Source organism: Zalophus californianus, chromosome 12 (genome assembly GCF_009762305.2).
Source record: "Zalophus californianus isolate mZalCal1 chromosome 12, mZalCal1.pri.v2, whole genome shotgun sequence".
Classification (NCBI taxonomy): domain Eukaryota; kingdom Metazoa; phylum Chordata; class Mammalia; order Carnivora; family Otariidae; genus Zalophus; species Zalophus californianus.
This window is the reverse complement of record NC_045606.1, coordinates 53,704,218-53,727,824: the sequence shown is the minus strand read 5'-3', so window position 1 is coordinate 53,727,824 and position 23,607 is coordinate 53,704,218. Positions and strand designations below refer to the sequence as shown.

The window sequence follows — 23,607 nt, the reverse complement described above, 5'->3', positions numbered from 1 at the left end:
CGAGGTCATAAAATCAGGAAGCCGTTGACAAGATCCCAGTGGATGTTTATAGTCTGCATCTTTGCCCCCAGCCCCAAGTATTTGTGATGCTATGAGGGAGGAAAATCCTGAATAGAGAGGCGGATACATTACAAATACATAAAGTATGCAATAAATGATGTTTTTAATGTGTGGCTTTTGTTGTTATGTGACTACCCATACGAGTATTTGTAAAGGTTTTTCTCTGGTCATGTAACCCTTCTCTTTCCCATGGCCCTCTTTTTATCCCTAAGTTGTTCAACTGCAAATTTTCCTACCATGAGCATTTTCAGAGCTGAGACTCCCAGGGTTGAAGAGGGACTGAATGGCCTTCTCATTATTGTATAATTTTCCAGAGAGAGAGAGGCTGAAAGTATCAAAGAATGGGCTAAATGAAGAGTATGCCCTTTTGCATGGCCTGCCTATTAGCCAGGCGGGGACAACACAGCAGTAAAGCAGTGGTGGGGGAAGCTGCCTTCCTCAGGGGCGATGATGTGGCCGTTGTGAGGGCAGTCCGCAGCGGGGTCCCAGAGTCTAGCATATAGATCTACTTTCGCCTTCAAGTAAATGAATATAAATTAGATTAACTTCAATGGCAAGTCTTATGTAACCTTGAACTTGTGTATTCTCCCTTTAAAATGTCATTAGTGTAATAAGCTGCAGGACACTTCCAAACTCACCAGCACCTCCAAACACCTGAACACATTCGTACTTCTGTGCTTAAAAGACTGTCCTAGAGAGGAATGAGCTTGTTCATTTTGAATTTTTATTGCTGCTGAACATAGATTTCCCAAAGATTATCTTCATGGTGTCTTTTTTTTTTTTATCTTATCTTTGAAAGTGACTGATTATCTTTTTTGTCTCTGTTTTATGGTCCTCTTTGGGAATGCTTTTAGGAAAGGATTTAGGCATTCAGATTTGGGGGAGGTGGGTGGAGAGAGAGAGCAAGCAAATAAGTGGGGTTGAAGGCACTTAGGATTTTAAAGTTTGTCTTGTCTGTTCCCATTTCAGCTACCCTGTGAGTCTATGACACTTGCTTTTCTGGGGCATATTTTCCAAAATGCTTGCCATAAACCTGTCAGACTTCAAATGAGCATTGATGGTGTTTGAGTAGAGACCCAATTACACCAGGACCACCTATTTAATTTTTCTAGAATTTCTAGATAAACTAGAATCTTTGAGGGATAAATAATATTTAGTATCTTTGCCAAGGTATTGTGCATGTTTTAATAATTGGTTATTTACGGTATTTCTATATGTTTTCCAGTTACAATTTTGAGACTCTTCCCATAATCGTATAAAAAATACCAATGTTTTACAGTGTATACATTCTGACAACTGTTTAATTTCTTTTGAAAGTAAGTCAATATGATTCTTCCAGATTTTTCGCCTAAAATTCCTATGCAGAGGTTTTTCCCTGATACTAAAAACAAACAAAACCCCAAAGCATGACAGCAAACTTAACTTCCATTGCAGTAACTCTTAATTTTGGTGCATACCTAAACACAAAGTACTGCTTTTGATAACCACATTTTTCTTATTCTAATTTGATTTTTCCCCCTAATATCTTACTAGGTGCAGAGAGAACTAGCAGCTGTTATTGCTTTGAAAGCAAGGAAATCTGGTGAGTAGTCTTTCCTGGGAGTGTATCTCAGGAAGTTTTGATGCAGAATGCAGAGAAGTATCACTGTTTGTTTTTAAAATTATCTATTCTGCCATTGAAGAAGCACAGACTGTTATATATAGTTCCTTGAAATTTCACTGCTTTGCTTTAATTTATTTCATATTTCAAGGAAAAATGAAATTAATAATAAAAAATACATTTGTAGTCCATTGCAACTGTGAAGAAAGTCTAAGTACACAACCCAAGAAAGCAAACCACATAGCATTTACCTATCATAATGACAGAGGAAAATAACACAAAGATGGTCTTTGTTTAAGGGTATGTTTTTCATCTCAAAGGAGTTTCTTCTAAAAATAATTGTGTAATGACATTTTAAAAGCAAGCATTTTATGTAGGACTAATTGCGTGGATCTGATCCCTGATACCTGTAGGACACAATCTGGAAGCAATATGTGGAAAGGAAAAGGGAGCTTTCAGATATATTTTGAAGGAGAGAAAGCCATACTCTGGTGAAATTCAATATGAGATGGAGACTCACTGAGGTAGAAAAACACTTAGGAAGAGTGCGAGAGGGAGGCATCGTTTGCTGTTCAGAGGGAAGAGGTCAATGCTGAATAGAATGACAAACTGAAGGAAGGTGCTGCTTGGATCATGGTAAATTGGAATAAGATTTTTCAGGCAGAAAGACTATGATAAAATCAAAGACATGACAAAAACCGAAGAACTAAATGGAACAGAAATGTCTTGAAAACACAAACCATGCATTTTACATCTTTCTTTTTCCACTTAGAAACTTTAAGAGTTTGCTTTTCCCTCAGTTACTTTTTGAATCAAACACACATTAGTGTGAATTAGCTTATCATATGTGATCTCTTGTGTTTGTTGATTTGGCTGGGAGAGGACACAGAGACTGCCTGCTGTAAAGGTAGAGAGGAGGAGGGAAAGAACAGCCATCCTGACCCCCAGGGTAGTGAACAGAGCGGGCAGCCGTAAATAGGGCTCTTCAGTGCCAGCATCGGATCATGGCTGTTTGCATAGGTGGAGGCCTGATGGAGAGAGGACATCAGTATGAAAGTTTGGGGAGAGAGGGCCTAGAAATAAATTGTGCTAGAGCTGCTCTTCATTCCTGTAATCATAAGGAGACAAAACTTACAGTCCGTATGAGTTGGAATGGCAGTGCCATAGAGGGTAGGGTTTTTGTTTTTGGTTTTTTTTTTTTAAGTTTTAGAAAAAAGGGAGAAAAACAGAGCAAATAAATATAGATAGGGAGGCTGGAGATGAGGGTTACTAATTCACACAGGGTGAGATGGAAGGGACTCTGGTAGGGGACATTTGAATAAAGACCTGAAGTCAGTGAAGGGGTGAGCCCTGTGGATATCCAAACAATAGCATTTGGGCAGAGGTGTGCAAAATGTGCTTGAGGAACAGCAAAGAGGTATGAGTAACTAGAGCCAAGTGAACAGGGCAAAAAGAGGTGGATTTGGGATGTCAGGCTAAGAAGTTCGAACTTTCTGGAGGTGAAGAGAAGTAAGACCCACACATGTTAGAGCATGCAAAATAAAAGATTGTGTGGGGGGAGTTAATTTTATTAAACCTTGATGTGACTGCATGAAGTTATATCTGTCTTTTTTACTCATTTGATCTGTGGAGCTTGAAGTGTGAACACAACTTTGGAGGCTATTCAGGACAGAGTGAAACGGTCTCTCACATGTACACTAATGGTGGGGACATAAAATCATAGTTTTACAAAAAAGCAATGTTTCAATGTGTTCTAGAAACCCTAACTCTATGATCCAGTAGCTCCATGACTGGAGGTCATGATCAGAGATGCATGTGAAGATTCAGGTAGAAGGAATCTGTTGCAATTTTTTTTTTTTTTTTTACAATAAGAAATTAGAGGGGCGCTTGGGTGGCTCAGTTCATTAAGCGTCTGCCTTCGGCTCGGATCACGATCCCAGGGTCCTGGGATCGAGCCCTGCATCGAGCCCCACATCAGGCTCCCTGCTTGGCGGGAAGCCTGCTTCTCCCTCTCCCACTCCCCCTGCTTGTGTTCCCTCTCCCGCTGTCTCTCTCTCTGTCAAATAAATAAATAAAATCTTTAAAAAAAAACAGAAGTTAGAAACAATCATTAAGTCCTTGTAGTAGAGAAATAATAAAATTGATCAATGTAATGAAATGTTTAAATAGGTTTAAAATGGTATTTTAAAGAATTAATATAGTAAAATGTTCAGTGGAAAAAAGTATATACAGTTAGCACATAGTTTTTCATAATAAAAATAATTTTAATTGTTCTTTTTCTTACTATTACAGTGTAGTGTGTGCAATGAAAAAAATTTTGATAGTATGTGGATGTATGAAGAAAGTGAAAAGTCACCCATCATCTCACCAACAGAGATAACCGCTGTTACTTTTCTTGTATTTGTTTCCAGATGTTTCCCTTTTAATATGTAGATACTATAATATATTAATATGCAGATTTGATAAAAATGGGATCATTTTATCTGCACTCTTGTATTTTGAGGTAATTACATATTCATATGCAGGTGTAAGAAATAATACAGAGATCCCATGTTTTCTTTTCCCAGTTTCACCTAACAGGAACATTTTGCAAAACTATGGGACAGTTTCACAACCAGGATATTGACAGTGATAAAGAATACTTCCAACACCACAAGGATTCATCTTGTTGCTCTTTAGTAACTACACTGAATTTCTTCCTGTCCCTACGCCTTCCATAACCCTTGGCAGTTACTACTCTGTTCTCTATTTCTATAATTTTTGTCACTTCAAAAATATGAAATAAATAGAATCATACAGTATATATAACTTTTTGGGAGTAGCTCTTTTCACTTGCCGTAATTCTCTGGAGATTCATTCAGGTTGTTGGACATCAATAGCTGATTATGTTTTATTGCTGAATAATATTCCATTATATGAATGTATGACAGTATGTTTACCACTCACCCATTGAAGGACATCTGGATTGCTTACAGTTTTGGGCTATTATGACTTAACCTACATCTGCGAATATTCATGTATGGTTTTTGTGTGAACCTAAGTCTTCATTCCTCTGGAATAAATGCCTACAAGTATGATTGCTGGGTTGTTAGGTAGTTGCTTGCTTAGTTTTTTAAGAAACTACCAAACTGTTTTGCAGACTGGCTATACCATTTTAAATTCTCACTAGCAATATGTAAGTGATCCAGCTTCTCTGCATCTTTGTCAGCATTTGGTATCATCACTGTTTTTTATTTTAGCCATTCCAATAGGCATGAAGTGATATCTTTAATGATATTGATCGCCTTAGGTTGCTTATTTGCCACCTGAATGTCATCTTTGGTGAAATGTCTCTTTTGTCTTTTGCCCTTTTTGTAATTGAATTATTGGTTTACTGTTGAGTTTTAAGAGTTCTTTACATATTGTAGATACCAGTCCTTTGTTGGATATGTGGTTGGCAAATATTTTCTCCCAGTCTGCTTGTCCTTTCATTTTCTTATCAAAGTCTTTCACAGAGCAAAAGCTTTTAATTTGGGAAAAAAATAATAATTTTTTAATGGATCATGCCTTTGGGTATGTCTAAGAGCTCTTTGTCTAGTGCTAGATCCCAAAGATTTCTCTTGTCTTTTTTTTCCCTTGAAAGTTTTATAGTTTTATGTTTTAAATTTGAATCCATGATTTAGTTTGAGTTAGTTTTTGTGTAAGGTTTAAGACTTAGGTCAAGGGTTTTTTTGGTTGTTTTTTCTGTTTTTATTGATGGGTTTTTTGGCTTATGAATGTCCAGTTGCCCCAGCACCTTTGTTGAAGAGACCATCATTCTTTCATTGAATTGCTTTTATACCTTTGTCAAAAATAAGTTGGACATATTTTTGTGGGTCTAGGTTCTCTGTTATTCTCAATTGAACAGATTGTGTTGGTATGCACCAGTTTTGATTACTGTAGCTATATATAATCCACTTTTTTTTAAAGATTTTATTTATTTATTTGACAGAGAGAGATAGCGAGAGCAGGAACACAAGCAGGGGGAGTGGGAGAGGGAGAAGCAGGGCTTCCCGCCGAGCAGGGAGCCCGATGCGGGGCTCGATCCCAGGACCCTGGGATCATGACCTGAGCTGAAGGCAGATGCCTAGCCATCTGAGCCACCCAGGGGCCCCTATAATCCACTTTTTATAGGATTTATTTTCATGTCAATAATGTAGATCTGCATCATTAGTTTTATTAACTATATATACTGTACACTTTATTTAACTAATTCTTGTACCTTTATTTAACTAAATCTTGTTCATTCTTGAGCAACAACTAATTGCACATTTAGGTTTTTAATATTTTTCCTATTATAAATAATAATAGAAGGACCTAAAGAAATATTCTTGTGCTTGTGTTATTTTGTCCTTTTCCAATTATTTTCTCATAATAAATTATTAAAATTGGAATAGCTAGGTTGATAGCTAGGTGTAGACAGTGTTAAAGTTTTGTTTTTCACAGTTAGGACTTTAAGTCATCTGGAATTTGGTTTTGTATGTGGTGTCAGGTGGAAATCAAATTTTATGTTTTCCTTATGCTAAGCCAGTTACCTCAGGAGCATTCATTGGACATGATGCTAATACCGTCGCACATGAAATTCATATATATTATTTCAATTACCTACCAGAGCTTTATAATAAAACTTTTTCTAAGGTGGGGATAAGGCAAATCTCTTCTTAGCTTTCTTATTCTCCTCATAGTTTTATTTTGTCAGGTTTCGTGAAATCTCCTTTGGAATTTTTAAAAGTATATTGCACTTATAGATCATTAGATAAGTTTGACACTTTGGAAGTAAGTGTTTCCATCCTTGAACCTAGGATATCTTATTTTTTCAGATTTTTAGTACTGCTGTGGAAATTTCTCCATAAAGGCCTTGCACATTTTGTTTGTATTTTTAGTTACCTTGTGACATAGGTTACTATTGCAAATGAACTATCTTTCTCTTCTCTCTCTTTCTTTTTTAGTTCTCTTCTGTGATGGTTTCTCAAGTCTTTATCTTTCATGATGCTTTTTGTCTTAATAGATGTACTTTTTGGAGAAGTTTTGGATTCACAGAAGAAGTGAGCAGAGAATGCAAAAGTTCCCATACACCCTCTGCCCCTACCTGTGCACAGTCTCTGCTACTCTGAACATCTCCGAGTGGCACATTTGTTACCATCAGCGAACCTACACCGACACGTCATTATTGCCCCACATCTATAGTTTACGTTAGGGTTCACTCTGTGTTGTACATTTTATGGGTTTGGACAAATGTATAAGGATACGTATCTACCATTATGGTATCATATAAAATAGTTTCCCTGCTCTAAGAATCTTCTGTGCTTCACCTATTTTATTTCTTTCCCCAACCCCTGGCAACCACTCATCTTTTTAATGTTTTCATAGTCTTGCCTTTGCCAGAAAGTCATATAATTGGATTCATAAAGTATGTAGCCTTTTCAGATTGGCTCCTTTTGCTTAATAATATGCATTTAAGGTTCCTTCATGACTTTTCATGGCTTGAAAGCTCATTTCTTTTTAGCAGTCAGTAACATTCCATTGTCTCCGTGTTCTGTGGTTTATTTATCCATTCATCTACTGAAGGACATCTTGGTTGCTTCCTAGTTTGTGCAGTGATGGAATAAAGTTGCTCTAACACTGTGCAGGTTTTTGTGTAGATGTAAATTTTCACATCCCTTGTGTAAATATCAAGGGGCACAATTACTGGATGGTATGGTAAGAGTATGGTTCATTTTATAGGAAACCACCAAACTGCCTGCCAAATTGGCTAGACCAATTTGCATTCCCACCAGCAATGCATGAGAGTTACTGTTGCTCCGTATCTTTGCCAGCATTAGTTGTTTTAAGTGTTCTGGATTTTGGCCATGCTAATAGTTGTGTAGTGGTATCTCGTTGTTTTAATTTGCTTTTTCCTGATGACATAAGATGTGGAGCATCTTTCCATATGCTTATTTGCCATCTGTATATCTCTGGTGAAGTGTCTGTTAAGATCTTTAGATTAGTTGTTTCCTCATTTTTGAGTTTTTTTTAATATACTTTGGGGAAGAATCCTTTTTCACATATCTTTTTTGCAAATCTTTTCTCCCAGTTTGTGGCTTGTCTTCTCATTCTCTTCCCATTGTCTTTTGAAGAACAGATGTTTTTAGTTTTAATGAAATCAAGCTTATTTTTCTTTCATGGAATCATGTCTGTGGTGGTGTATCTAGAAAGTCATGCCATACTCAAGGTCATCTAAGTTTTCTCCTATGTCATATTCTAGGAATTTTATGGTTTTGCATTTTATATTTAGATCTGTGATCCATTTTGAGTTAATTTTTGTGAAAGGTCAGGACCATGTCTAGGTTTGGGTTTTTTTTGCGTATAGATATTGAGTTGTTCCAGCATCATTTGGTGAAAAGACTCTTCTTTATCCATTATATTTTCTTTGCTCCTTTGTCAAAGATCAGTGACTCTATTTGTGTGGGTATATTTCTAGGCTCTCTGTTCTATTCCATTGATCCATTTGCCTATTATTTCTACAATGCTCCACTGTCTCGATTACTGTAGCTTTCTGGGAAGTGTTGACATCGTGTAGTGTCAGTCCTCCAACTTTGTCCTTCTCCTTTAATATTGTGTTGCTATTCTGGGTCTTTTCCTTCCATATAAACTTTAGAATCAGTTTGTTAATATCCACATCTATTGTCTTTTATAATTGGTAATTTTTTTAAAAGATTTTATTTATTCATTTGCGAGAGAGACAGAGAGAACAAGCAGGGGGAGAGGCAGAGGGAGAGGGAGAAGCAGACTCCCTGCTGAGCAAGGAGCCCGATGCGGGACTCAATCCCAGGACCCTGGGATCATGAGCCAAAGGCAGATGCTTAACCATCTGAGCCACCCAGTGCCCTGTAATTGGTAATTTTTGCTGTATGAAATTTTGGGTCTAGCAAAAGTGTTGAACTCAAATGAATTCTAATAACTTGCTTTAAAATGATCTTGGATTTCCCATATGGACAAATATATTATCTATCAATAATGACTGATTTGTCTCTGTCTCATCCATCTAAGTAAGTCCTTTTTATCTCATAGTATTTCATTAGCTAGTGTCTTCCAATATAAGATTGACTAAGGTCATTGATAGTTGGCATTCTCATTTTGTCCTTGACTTTAAATATAGTAATTTTGGTTAGAAAAGTAACATGAGGGCGCCAACTCTTTGGGTTAGGCATCTGCCTTTGGCTCAGGTCACGATCCCAGGGTTCTGGGATTGAATCCTACGTTGGGCTCCCTGCTCCTAGGGGAGTCTGCTTCTACCTCTGCCCCTCCTCCCACTCGTTCTCTCAATCTCTCTCTCTCTCTCAAGTAAATAAATAAAAACTTAAAAAAAGGTAACATGAGTCAACAAGATTATTTTAGAGAGAAACAAAAACATTACTCTCCTGCACTCCCAAACAAATTTGGTAAACAGTCTAGGGACAGAAATAATCAACAAGTCCAATAAGTTGTATATTAAAGTATTCAAAGAATCCAAATATGAAAAGTACTAGAGATACTTACCTGTTTCACTCCATACTCTGACAGCTTGAGTTGACATTGAGAGTAGATGAAAAATGGCAATGGCAAGGTACAAGAGAGGCTCTCATAGGTATTGCATTCCTTCATGCCTTTCTCAGATTCTAATTTGGCACCTGCTGTACTCCAGGTACAGTATAAGGTCCCTGGAATATACAGTGAGGTGGTGTATCTAGTGAGGATATAATAGCAAAGATAAATATAGCCCCTGCTGTTTTTAAATTACAACACATGTTTGGGCGCCTGGGTGGCTCAGTTGGTTAAGCGACTGCCTTCGGCTCAGGTCATGATCCTGGAGTCCTGGGATCAAGTCCCGCATCGGGCTCCCCGCTCAGCGGGGAGTCTGCTTCTCCCTCTGACCCTCCCCCCTCTCATGCTCTCTCTCTCTCTCTCTCATTCTCTCTCTCAAATAAATAAATAAATAAAATCTTTTTAAAAAACAAATAAATAAATTACAACACATGTTTCATAAATGGAAAACATTAATGAATCACTGGCTGTTTGAAAAAGAAGAACTTATTACTGTGTAGTTAGGAGGTGATAAAATGCAGAGGCATTAAGCATAGCCTTAGTTAAGTAGAGTTCCAGCTGCAGAATGGTACATTCTGTGTATGCTTGATGTGGTTTTCTAAAACTATTCTGAGGTTTTTTAAGGAAGAAGAAAAAGAAGTTGGTGTACATCTAATAAAAAGTATGAAAATGATAGCACATCTGGGGCTTGACAGAAGGAATTGATTACCCTAATATCTTATGTCTTGCAGTAAAACTGTTAATTAGGGCTCAGGTGGTCATGACAGATTTATGTCTCATTGCCAAGGGTTATTAAAACAAGAATTAGTATAAAGCAAAAGTTTTTTATTTCAGCTCACCGTGCAAACAGAAATAAAAGTAAATGACAATCGATAGATTATATAAATGATTCAAGGCTCTAGCTTAGTAAAAGATCCATTTTGTTGTAATTTTCTAAAAGGCCATTAGGATGTGCCTTTAAACACTTTTCTCCTCCAAATGCTAGCCTTAGTGGATGTGAATAGCATTTTAAGGCTTCAAGAGATTTACAAAAATTAGCACAGATATCCTTGCGCTTTCTTTTTGTTCGATTGCTTATTCTGCTGCTAATGTTAGCTAATTAGAGTCTTGGGAGATATGTTTTTTTCCCTTTTCCAGGAATCTACAGCCAAAGCACTTTTAGCTCCCATTCTCTTTAGATCGTATGAAATTTGTGCATGGTGGGCTTCTATTTCTGGAAAGCCAGAAATACCATATTGGTAAGTCTCCTTCGCAGTTGTTATATTTTACTCTGCTTAGTTCATAGCTAGTTAAGTGCTTTAAAACTATGTATCTAGGAAATGCAAGTTTGGAAAAGAAAGAAAGGGATTCTGGGCTCTGTTTATGCCATTAATTGTCACTGTGACCTTAGCAAAGTGATTTCAATTTGCATCATGAGGGGATTGGTAGAATCTGATAACGTGGGAGATGCCTTTCAACTCTAATATTTAATTATAGCAATACATATTTTTATTAATTACCTTCATTATCCTTAATGGAGTCACACCCTTGAGAATATTTTATTCAGGACTCTTTTAGGAGCAAGTGCTAGAAAAACAAACAAACAAAAAAAAAACCTGAAAACCACAAAGGGAATTTATGGGCTTCAGAGAATCTCTGGAGTTAATCTCAGCAGAAAGGGAGAAAACCTCTATCCGGGTAGTCTCCACAGACATCTCGTTGGGGACCTTGTTGGAAGAATGACATGTCCACCTCTGGAGCAGTAGAATCAGGGTGGTTCGAGAGGTCAGGTGACCCCCACACAAGAGAAGATATATGGCCTAAGGCTGGGATGGATGCGGCCCCTCAAGGAAAACCAGCAGAAGAGGGACGGGTGGTGAGTGGGGCACCATATGTGTGCCCACCACAGGAGGCGCTGTTTGCGTTTGCGTTGTGTCTCAGTGTCAAGATTTAGAGAGGAAATGTTACTCCTGAGATCACCTAGGCTAGCCAGCCCGCAGCCAGAATGCAAACCCCAGGGTTTCAATGCCCCATCTCCAGTTTTTCTGACTACACAACGCTCCCTCCCTTGTTAGTACGTTTCTGGATTATGAGAATAAAGATGGGATTTGCAAAAAGATGTTTCCATTTTCCACTTTGGTTCCTGGAATGGAAAACACCAGGGTAAAAGCTCATACATTTTAAAAGTAGCAGATAGCAGCATTTTTTTTTCTCTTCCCAGGATAAATTAGCCAGGGATTGAGATTAAAGTGGTATTTGTGTACCAAGATATTTTATTATTTCTTGGGGATATTAAATATATATAATATAAAATAGTATAAAATAGTTTCACTCTATTGTGTTTAGTTTGAGCTTTTTGTAAACATTATTTTTAATAGGTTTTAATAGAAAGGATGAGAGGGAAGCCAGTGTTTTACATTGAGGTTAAATTGTCTCTCCTAGCCTTCTAGATCCTCTTGTTAGTTTTCTCATCTTTGGATCCTATTGTCAAGCTTAATTAGGCATTTGAATGGGTGTGTGATTTCAACAACCTGGTTGCTTCTGTGTGCCATGCAGTGAACTCTGTGCATGTAGCATATTCAAGAAGGCAACCCCAGATCTGGTCGTCAAGGTGGGCCCATCAGACAGGTTAAGGGGCTTCTGTCACCCCCGTAATCTGGGTCAATTGCCAGCTTTGAAGATCTCCTGTTAGTAACCATCACTGGGCATCAGCAGTTCTTACTAGGAAATTTCAGCAGTTTTAAGCCTCCTTCTTAAGAATATGTATGTAAGGTTGGGGGAAATGAAGTGTGGACAAGAAGCTCTGATGTGAGACTTGAGGTCTGACACAATTGAAAAAACATCTTCAGGGCAGAAGCATTCCAAAGACAAGATATTCATGTTGCTTTGTCATGAAAAATGAAATAGATTATTTTTAGCATAAAGAAAGCTTTTCCTTTTCCACATTTAGAAGAAAAAACCCATTAAGCCTATGGAATTGCTCTGACTTCTAGTGTCCTCTAAATTTTTACGTTTTATTTTTAGTGGACAGATTTCTCCTTTTAATGGAGAACCTGTTTGCCTTGAACCTTTCCCTTTTGTAAACACACAGCTCGTATATAGGAGAAGGCACACTAGAATGGGATTTTAGAGTAGGTGTTAATAACACCGTTAGGGCCAGCAAAGACAGCCTCCCATGCTAGTACAGTTACTGCTGTGTCAGACTCCTCCGACCTTTCCAGTTTTCTGTGATATTTTATATTGAAAATTTAAAACTAAAAGCTATGGTGATCTTCTCTTACAGGTCTTTATTCATCTGGTCTCTGATGGCTCTAATAATGAATGTTGGAGCTAAAAAAGACTCTCATGGCAGAAGTCTGTTGGCTGGATTTTAAGTAATTAAGATCTTATGCTTAATTTTTAGGGATACTTTCAACCACTTAAATTTTCTTAAGTCTTCCTTAGCCTGCCCTCTGAGGATGCACCTGTCCTCTCAGAATTTATATTTCCACATGGTGTGTTTTTTGTCCTTCTGTTCTCCTTTGCCACCTCCCGGACATCGCGCCAGCTCGTGGCCATCACTCTCATTCAAGGTCAGCACAGAGCCACACTGATTGTCTTGGAGCCCCACTAAATGTGTTCTTTAGCGTTTGTCAGTCAAGAGGAAAGAAGTCGCGTGTGTTTTCCCCTAAAATAATCAACACAACATTGTGGTCTTCCTGATTGATGACGATGTAGGATGTTTTCCCTAGAAGAGAGAGCTTTGCCTAACACCATGCTGATTGTTGAAGCTTGTAAAATCTCTCTCCTTCTCTGGTGCCATAATAACTCCTTGTTCTAACATTTCCAGAGCCTGTTCTTCTGTCCCTGCTTTGCTGACAGGTTTTGTGCGTCCATATCCCGTCTCCACTAGTGCATGTTCTTACCAGAGATCAATTCAGTGGTTGACAGGTTAGATCTTTCTTTCTTTTTTTTAATGGCATAAAACCACAAGAAGAGTCTTAAGAGTAGTTATCAATGCATTGTCAAGTTAAAGATCTTTGAAAATGTAAAATTCTTGCAATCAAGAAAATAATAGCATTGGTAAAACCCAGAAACAATTGAAAATGCATGCAGCAGATGCTTTGTAAATTTTTCTAACTCTCCCACTGGGATACAAAGAAAATTGCCTTTAAAAAATATCCCGTGACACTGTCTTTTGTAATTAGAGCTATTAAGTCGAAATGATAAATAACCATTCAGTGGCATACTATAAAAGAAAATAGCCCTTTGCCCTGATTTCTCTTTGAACAGCAAGAGATCTGAGTGTATTGAAGTTGGGTTCCTTTAACCCTGAGGATTGTTTAGAATTGAGGAAAGCAAGCGAGCTGATTTTTTTCACCCTTCAACATGGTCTTGTCCATTAGGATAGTAAATGAAACTGATTTGCCAAGGAGGTGAATAATTACAACCACAACAGAGTGTGCTCCAGAATGCAGGGGTTTTGTTTCCAAAACAAAGTGCTGTGGGGCACTTCAGTGGTGGTATGTAATGCTTATAAGGCTCAACAGACAAAGGTAATTATCGCTCTAAATGTCCCTGTCTTAGGGAATCAGATCCTGGGAAGGAGACCTGAGTACTGATGGTAACTGTCTCCAGGAATATGAAAGCTCACAGACCAGGCTCTTGTCCTACGTGTGTCCAGGACAACGATTTTATGTCATTCGGATTTTTACCTGTTCGTGCCCATGTTTTATACATGTTGCCAAGCCTCCCCGAGGTGCTTTTGGAGCAGAGAGGTGGGTGGAAGGCAGGAGAGAGGCTTTAAAGGAAGAATCAAGTTTTCTATTTGAGTGCCCGAAAAGCAGCTTCTAGCATTGCAGCTCCTGGGAGCATTATTTTCTGTGCGGAAACTAGATGAGTATAATGAGTGTACCCTGTGCATAAATTCAATATTAGTTCTACACCCAAGGTCAAATGAAAGTTAATGACCATTTGCACACCAGAGATCTGAAACCCACATTTTACTTCTCTCTCGTAATGACAAAAAAGGAGAGCAATTTATATTTAAATTGATTTAAATTTCAAAGCATAAACACAGAGGTCTCCCTGGTACTCTCTCCTTGTCAGTGAAACTTCCTGGCAGGCCTCGACTTTCATAAAAAAATGACCCGCATCCCATTCCAGTTCCCCTGTGTGGACAGTTCTTTGTTTTCTGTGGAACTACCCTGTTCCCACCCTGCTGGGTTGGTGACACCAAATCAGAAGCCAGCAATGCAATCATGGCCACTTTCTTTAATGATTTAGGTTTTGCATTTGTTGAGCTAATTAGCTGATTGAGGCAACTAATGGGTGTCTTTAATCCACTGTTGACTGGGCAGCTTCTCCCTGAAGCCTGCCAGCTCCTTTGTTCTTGGTCTTCTGGGGAGTGGGAGCTGCTTCCCAGATGAACATATGATACATGCCACCCAGTGTCCCGAGGCCAGCCTGAGAGGCTGGTACGCGAATGACCAAGTGCCCTGAAAGGCCGGGCATCCACTTAAAGCTCTGTGGCTGACCAATTCTTTGTGTATGAATAAAGGTGTGCATTTGAGGGGCACCCGGGTGAGGAGGGGGTTGAGAATTGATCTATCCATCATCCACTTTCAGAATTGATAATTCTTTGTATACCCCTAAGGTACAAAATGAAAGCGATGTAGATGTTTTAAATATTAGAATATTTGAGGAAATATTTAAAGAAGATGATTAGCTAATAAAATGGAAAGCTGTATTAAAATCATCTCTCGGGGCGCCTGGGTGGCTCAGTCGTTAAGCGTCTGCCTTTGGCTCAGGTCATGATCCCAGGGGCCTGGGATCAAGCCCCTGCATCCGGCTCTGTGCTCAGCAGGAAGCCTGCTTCTCCCCCTCCCTCTGCCTGCCTGTCTGCCTACCTGTGATCTCTCTCTCTCTCTGTCAAATAAATAAATAATCTTTAAAAAAAAATCATCTCTCTTATGAACTAAAATGTGGGTGCCTGGATGACTCAGTTGGTTAAGCGACTGCCTTCGGCTCGGGTCATGATCCTGGAGTCCCGGGATCGAGTCCCACGTAGGGCTCCCTGCTCAGTGGGGAGTCTGCTTCTCCCTCTGACCCTCTTCCCTCTCATGCTCTCTGTCTCTCACTCTCTCTCTCTCTCAAATAAATAAATAAAATCTTAAAAAAAAAAAAAAGAACTCTTGCCATATGATGTTCTTACAAAGTTACAAAGTTCTACAGCCTGGTAAACACATCTTCCCACCAAAATCCAGCAGTCCTGGGCATGTAGCTAGGAAATTTGACTCCCATGCTGTCTTGTGTTCAGTCACTCTGGTAAGTCAACTGGCCTGCGCTCAGCCTTCGTTTCCATTTTTCATAAAAGGAAGCAGTCAGCCATGGTTGATGACAAGAGTGCCATGCTAAGCCTGTGTGTGGATCGTGTCCTAAGTACCAAGTTCTAGGCAGCTTTACTTCTCTTTAATTATACATTGATGCCTACTCAGTAGGAATATGGGAATGATGACTTTTGGTCATTTAATTTCCTTTCTAAACTTTTGTGATTCGGTGCCTTTTTCCTCCGGGAAAATGTGTGGAAGGCCCTTCCTGCTCCTGCCCCCCTCCTCAGAGAACATTTTCTAACTCTCATTTGTATTGACAAGTAAGAGCTATCAAGGGAAATCTTTGTCTTGGCCACATGACCCAGCTATTGTCCAGCATTCATCACATTCAAAATCTAATTGTGTAAACAGGCATGAAAATGGAGCTGTTCTCAGTAAAACTGCAATGACATGAGCAGTGTGTGTGAGTATAATAATGCTCCGCAGTACGGAACGCAAAGCAAGCCATTTGATGTAGCTGAGTTCTACCAGGGATGCTGTTGCAATAAAAGTGAAATTTGCTTCATGTACTGTTCTTTCCGTTTATGTAAGACACACATAAATATTGAACATTTGAGAATTTCTGAATCAGACATTTTCTTTGTAAGTGGCCAAACTGTAGTTCTAGCTATTTGCTTTTTCAGATGGGTCATAAAAATACTGCATTTAAATGCTGCATACAGTGATTGAGATCTGTTTTTGGAATGAGATTGGCGATAGAAATTTTGACACCAGAGGCCATGATGTCTTGTACTATACAACTTCTTAAATTTTGACAAAGGGTTTTTGTTTGGAGATGAGGAAGCAGGGATGGATAGATACTTTTAAAAATAATCCTAGTTTTGTTTTTGTCAAGCAGTGTTTCTCACATTTAATTTGCATAGCAGTTAATTTGCAGTGCTTGTAATTCCTGCTCTGTGCCCCATCCCCCCACCCCCACTCCAGTTAAGCTTGGATGGAGCCCTTGGTGTCTGAATTTCTAACCAGCCTTCACCCCTAAGTGATTGAGGTGCCAAACTTTGACGGACACATTCCAAAGTCTGTGCGATCTGCAGTCTCAGGGAGTGAGCTGGTGTTCTATGAAGGGTGTTGGTCTAATGAAGCAAGCATGGTAGAGGCAATCAAAATGTTGTTTATACTTCAGCTACTAACTCATTTATTGGACAACTGCCTAACTTGTCAGTGTTTCTCTACCCAACTGGAGATTTTGTCATGGGAATGATAACAGAATTATAATACTCTCATGGCATTGGCAGTAAAAGCTTTATACATGAAGTGAATTATTACCGAGGTTTATTTGCCGGGCGGACTCAGGAATAAGTGAACATTCTCACTGAGGTTTTCCACACTGAACTTAACCAGGAAGACGTTTGAGAGGGGAGTAGTTGGCACTGTTTAAAGGGGAAGTGAATTTAACCCTGGCTCCCAACAGGTGCCCCTGAACAAAAGCCACATCCTTGTAAAGCCAGTCCTTGTACATTGTGGACCTGTCCCAAATCAGTAGAATGGACAGGCTTGTCTGGTTCCCCTTTTGCTAAAAGGTGGCTGCCTTCTATCTATTGAAAATACATTTAATAAAAACAAAGCATAAAAGGAAAAAAAACACGAAGCATTCGCTTTAAGACCTATTAAAATCGGTGGAGGAAGTTTACACATTATCATGTCATTGTTTTCTGGTAGAACAAAGACTGTGGGAAATGTGCGATTGAGGTTACTTTGTATCTACCCTGAGGAACAGAAGGTAGAGAGCCAAGGCTGACAGATACAGTTGTCATCTCAGTTGTATATTCTTATTTTCTTCATTTTGATTTTTAGTTTTGTTTTTATATGTTTTAAAGGCCCATTTCCATATCATAGTTCCAAAGGTAGAGCTAAGTACAGGTGATGTTCTTCTGTCCAAAGGGGGCAGTAAACAGTAAACACAGAATTGTCACATATTAGCAATAAAACCAACTTCCCCACCCTTCAGATGTGGTGGGTCTTGCAGGGAGTTGGGAGATTGACCATAAGCCCTGGCTGAGAGCCTCTCCTGCTGACGGTGAAGGTGTAGGGGGCCATTGTCTCAGCAGCCTGTGGTCCCCAGACAGTGGTGTGGTGTGTGTCTGCCTTGTCAGGGAAGGGGCACTTTCCATCATGGCATCACGGTGTTAGCACCACACACGTGGACTGTAGGCTCCGACAGTGGACACCTCGGACCCTCTGGGCCTTTTAGACTCATCCCTGAAACTTAACAACAGATGTAGAATTCACAGGTAGCCTTTGTACCTAAGTCCAAATTACTGAAGTTGCTTCATTTTGCTGGTAACATTAAGCCCACGTGAATTTAACTAATTTCAGGGTTAGTTTTATAACCAAATGGACAGTTTCATCAAAAGATGAGATTCATATGGGTGGTCAGGCCCCTCCAAGGAAATTTTCATTTGGACCTGCTCTAAGTGCAGTTTTTTATTACCTTGATATTTCAAGAAGAAAGACAAATAAAGCTACAGATAGTTCTATCAATTTTACATGAAAATTCAAAATACATATACTTCTATTTGAGAGGAAATATGACTCAGTGCCTTTGGCATGGATGTGAAAAATAGTTTGGGTTGACAGGCCATTCTGTATGAAAAACATTTTTTTCCCACATGTGTTTTTGCTTGGTTTTGTTATCTGGTAATCTTAGGAGATTATTTTATTTTATGAGTCATTAAAGCACTTGCATTGACCCTCAAAAGTGGTAATTAACGGATTCTCAGAATTATTCTCTCCGCTGAAACATAGGTGGGAAATGCTGTGTTCTTTGCTTGAGACCACTGCACTGTGGTCCTCAGCAAGTTGCCACCTCCAGCCAGGGACCAACATTTGAGCTGTTTTTGATTGAACTCTTTTTGTGATATATGGTCCGTTCAGAATATTGCTCCTGCCTGGGCTGAGGATAAAATATCCCCATTTGGATCACTCAGTCCCTGGCATGGGAGGGTCATTGGAACCCCACGATGCTCCTGGGCTACTCTGGTCTCTGCAGAAGTGTCCATGCCAGTCATTGCTGCCCCCGTGGTGTTTGCAGTGAGAGTGAGGGGCACGTTTCAGCTGGGTTAGGGTCTCTGGGCCTTTCTGGCTGTCTTGCTGAGGCTGTAAAACCCACTGCTTCCCTGTTGCATACTCCTTGCAGCCTATGGCCCTTTATAAGGTGGGCTCCCTTGCAGGCCTCTGTCCCCAGAGCATGTAGAAACTTTTGAGTCCTTGCAGATTTCCCATCCTGGGAAAGAGGAGCAACTCAGGAATAATCAGCTCTGGACCTCATCTACCCCTTGCCTGCCCTGAGCTTTACTCTGCTCACTGCTGAATCCACCGTGAGCATGCTGACCGCCACTTGGGGCTGGGGATAGACTGACACAGTCTCCTCTGTGTACTAAGTCACAGTCTGTATGTAAAACGGTGTTCCTGTCTTCAGTGTTCACTCAGCCATCTACCTAATCTCACCTTTCAGAGCCCAAGCCCAGAAAGGGAAGATGAGGCCCATAGCTCTTACATTTCATCTCCGCTGCCTCTTTACTGCCCTGCCCCCCAAACTCGACAGTCCCCTTGCAGTAAGTTGGGGACAGCCTTGAGCTTTTCTAGCCCATTATTTAGTGACTGCTTCTTGAGGGGGACAGAACTGTGGCTTCGCTATTCCAGGAGAGGGATTTGAGATTTGAAACTTACAGAATTAGTTCTTGATGTGCAAAGGAAGGTAACATTTCTCTATAAACTTTGGCCTTTCAAGGAGAAATTTTAACTTGGATGTCAGAATACAAATAGTAATGACTTTGTTTTGACTTGCACTCTACCCCAGTAGTGGGTGGGTCTGATTAGGAGAAAGGTCCCATCCATGGCTAAAAAGAAAAAAGGGAAAAAGCACATTACTGTGTTGGGAGTAAAAGGTAGCTACCCTCGATCAAGCACTTCATGTCCACCCTTTCTTCCACATAGTCATCCTATGGGGTGGTGGTGGTGATTATCACTCTTTTTCAAGTAATGAAGTTGAGGTTTGGTCAAGTGATATAACTTAACAAAGATCATATGCTAGAAAGACTGTAGGAATGATGCCGTATTTTTTTCCCAAATGTGTAATAAAAGGAAGTTTCTTTAAATTCTAGCAGGACAGATTAGGTAAGGGTTGAGGAAAATTTGCATCTTTCCCTGGCCCCCTCTTGAGCTGCCTACCCTCCATGGATTGCTCTATGGATTGAACTGTTTGGTGTCTTTACTTGTATTTGCAAATACAAAGACTCTTAGGGAATTGGTGGTGGTTGCTCTGTATGTTTTAGAATTTCCCTGTAATGTCAGTGGGAAGATTTAGCAGTAGCATTACTGACAATTCAGGAACAAAAAAAGCTTATGAACATCCTATGTGTGACAGAAAGCTGTAATGTTATTTTTAAAAAGCAGATTGCTGGTCTACCATAAAACCTTAGTTAAGTGTCAGTGTAGATATGACCTGTTGTGTTTTCTTTTTTACAGTCCTCAAGGTGGATTTGTGTAGCTCTGAAAAGCAAACCAAGGAACTCAGGTTCAGTTCTAGTTTAGCCACTTACTATGACTTAGTGGTTCCAGAGACTCATTTTCTTACTCTGCAAAATGGAGCTAATGGCACGTGCCTCTGGGGCTTTTTAGGAGTGGGGGGAGTTAAATGAGATGCCATAAAGCATGTAGCTCCACATTGGCACATAGTTAGACTCAGAAATTACTTTTCTTTTATTCCTTGAGGTGAATCATTTATTGTTTTTCTTTTCAAATTTTTATTTAAATTCTAGTTAGCATACAGTGCAATATTGGTTTCAAGAGTAGAATTCAGTGATTCATCATGTTCATACAACACCCAGTGCTCATCATAACAAGTGTCCTCCTTAATACCCATCCCCCTTCTCACCCATCCCCCACCCACTTCTCTCCATCAACCCTCAGTTTGTTCTCTATCCCTAAGAATCTCTTATGGCTTGTTTCCTTCTCTCCCTTCTCTCTCTCTCTCTCTCTCTCTCTCTCTCTCCCTCTCTCGTGTGTACATGCACACACTTTCTATTTTCCCCCCCTCCCCATATGAAAAGATACTGAGCATCATTCATCATCAGGGAAATATAAATCAAAACTTGATGAGATACCACCTCACACCTGTCAGAATGGCTAAAGTTAACAACACAAGAAAGAACAGGTGTTGGCAAGGATGTGAAGAAAGGGGAACCCTCTTACAACGTCAGTGGGAATGCAAACTGGTGTAGTTACTCAGAAAAACAGTATGGAGTTTCCTCAAAAAGTTAAAAATAGAACTACCCTATGATCCAGCAATTGCACTACTAGGTATTTACCCAAAGGATACAAAAATACAGATTCGAAGGGATACATGTACCCCGATGTTTATAGCAGCATTATCAATAATAGCCAAACTATGGAAAGAGCCCAAATGTCCACTGACTAATGAATAAAGAAGATGTGGTATATATATATATATATATACCATATATATATATATAAAACTCAGTATATATATATATACCTATATTACTCAGCCATCAAAAAGAATAAAATCTTGACATTTGCAATGACATGGATGGAACTAGAACATATTATGCTAAGTGAAATAAGTCAGTAAGAGAAAGATAAATACCATATGATTTCATTCAGACGTGGAATTTAAGAAACAAAACAGATGAGATAAATCTTTTAAAAATTAAATCCTGAGAGAGTAGAGAAATGCACTGGAGACCTTTTATTTTATTTTACTATTTTTTAGGGGAAGAGGGGCAGAGGCTGAGGGAGAGGGAGAGAGAATCTTAAGCACGCTCCACACCCAGCATGGAGCTGGACTGGGGGCTCTATCTCACCACCCTGAGATCATGACCTGAGCCGAAATCAAGGGTCGGATGCTTAACCAACTGAGCCACCCAGGTGCCTCTGCCCTAGAGTCTTTTTAAATGAATGAACATCTTGGAGTGTCTAAGTACCATTGCTGCTCATATCTCTAAGATGTGGTTGTAGCAGATTGGCCTGAACCTGTCCTGTCACCAGAACACATCTTTGTAAGGCACTTAAAAACCAAAAGCTTTTCTGTCGCTCAACAAAAATGCTGAAGAAAAATTGTAGCTAAGGTTAACTCAATTTTTTTAAAGTTTTATTTTAGTTTGATCATGTACAAGCTGTCTTTGCATTAAAAGGAAACTTGTGTTTTTCTGGTATGTTTCCTCAAAAGAAGGGCAACCAGGCAGGTTCCTGGGCTCAAGTACTGATTACTCTGGCCAATGGAGCAAATATTGTTGATCTAATTAAAGGATTTCATACAGGATACACTTTGTTCTTTTGATGTTATCATTTTTCTCTGTTGAATAACTTTTCCATTGACTGGACGTCTATTAAATGTTACTCAAAAGAAAGCACTGTAAAAACCTATTAAGAAGTGGAGGAAAGGAAATTTGAAGGGTCTCGGCTCTAAGACAAAGGCATAAGAATTGAAGGGGAGCCCTGTCTGCCTGAGGGCAGGATATATCATGCAGTTAGCAAGGCGGGGGTGGGGGGGTGGGGGGGGGAAGCAGTCCGGAGCTGGTGTTTCTCTGGCTTGAGCCACCTTCAGGCAAGTGGGCAGAGCATGTAGCGTCTGTTGGGGGAAATAGCAGTTTTTCAGCTACCTCTGATTTTAACCTCCTTACTCTAGATTTATTATGTTGTCTGAGTGATGTGAATTTCCAGAATATCAGGTCCTGTATATTCAAATGTTAGTAAAAACAATACCTTTCTTTTGCAGCAAACATGTATTATTTCTCTATATAGGATTCGGTATATGTGGGAGCACTTAACAGGGAGTAAATCATTATGACTCTAATTTTTATAGACTGAATTCCTCGTAGGAAATTCAAGTTTGTTCTCGCTTAGACTGTTTACAGTAAACCTCCTCTTTCCTTTGTTTTCAGTCTCACTCCTGTTCAATTCATTTTGGACAATTTAAGCCTTCGTGATGTTATTGGAGCAGGTAAAGAGTCAGACCTGGGTACTTAACTATCTCCTCCACTGACTTCCTGTGTGATTCTGGGCCAGCTAGTTAGCATCTCTCAGGCTCAGTTGTCTCATGTGTGAAATGAGGATAATCATAATAGCACTTGGAATCTGATTAAGGAGAAGGCCAACCATACACCTGCCCTAACACATCCATAGGATCTGATTTAACTCCGATTTCTATACGAAATGAATCAAGTAACTATTAAACGGTAAATGGATCCTGCTTTGGCCAGGGAAGCTGTTTGTATCTACTGGAAATGTATGAATGTTCCTTGCAGGGTCTGAATGTGGCCGATTAGTACTTTGTCAGTGAACGTACGCACATTGCTGAAGGCCCACCAAGGCGGCCCCATGAAACTGTGGACTTGCTAGCTTTTAGTTGGCAACGAGTGATTGTTCTGAATCCAAGTCATGCATGGGATGTTGCTGGGTTTGGGGAACACGGTTTTAATCCATGTTGACAATTGACCTTTCTCCTTAGTGTGTTGGAAAAATTACATATGTGGAAAATTAAGGACTAAGAATGTCAGTTAAGGGAAGCCTGGGTGGCTCAGTAGGTTAAGCATCTGCCTTTGGCTCAGGTCAAGATCCCAGAATCCTGGGATCAAGCCATGCATGGGGCTCCCCACTCAGCTGGGAGTCTGCTTCCCCCATTCGTGTGTGTGCACAAGCCCTCTCTCTCTCTAATAAATAAATAAAATCTTAAAAAAAAAAGAATGTCAGTTAAATTACCAAATGACACAATCCAAAAGAAGCAAATTGCTAAATTCCAAGAAAAAGAATTTAATAAATTATTAAATTTTTTATTAAATAAAAATTACTAAAAGTTCTTTTATTTATAGAAACTAAGTTTCTCACGAGCCCCTGCTAAAAAAAGTACTGAATTGATATTTAACAAAGATTGACAAAAAGAAATATTAAATTATTAGCCTGCTCACAGTGGCCACATACCTCAGGCCAGCCTTGCCAGGATCTCCAGCAGAGGGGTATGGGAAAGATCGAATGGGAGCGCCCACATGGAGAGCA

The 23,607-nt window shown here is 39.5% G+C and overlaps 1 protein-coding gene across 3 annotated transcripts in view; it reads left to right on the top strand.

The window, feature by feature from the left end:
- RAPGEF5 (Rap guanine nucleotide exchange factor 5) overlaps window positions 1–23,607 on the top strand; it is a 236,155-nt gene that overhangs the window by 86,232 nt on the left and 126,316 nt on the right. For all 3 annotated transcript variants that reach the window (XM_027574280.2, XM_027574281.2, XM_027574282.2), the window contains exon 7: window positions 1,594–1,642. In XM_027574280.2, the coding sequence (XP_027430081.1) occupies window positions 1,594–1,642 (49 nt within the window). The remainder of the gene's footprint in view (window positions 1–1,593; window positions 1,643–23,607) is intronic.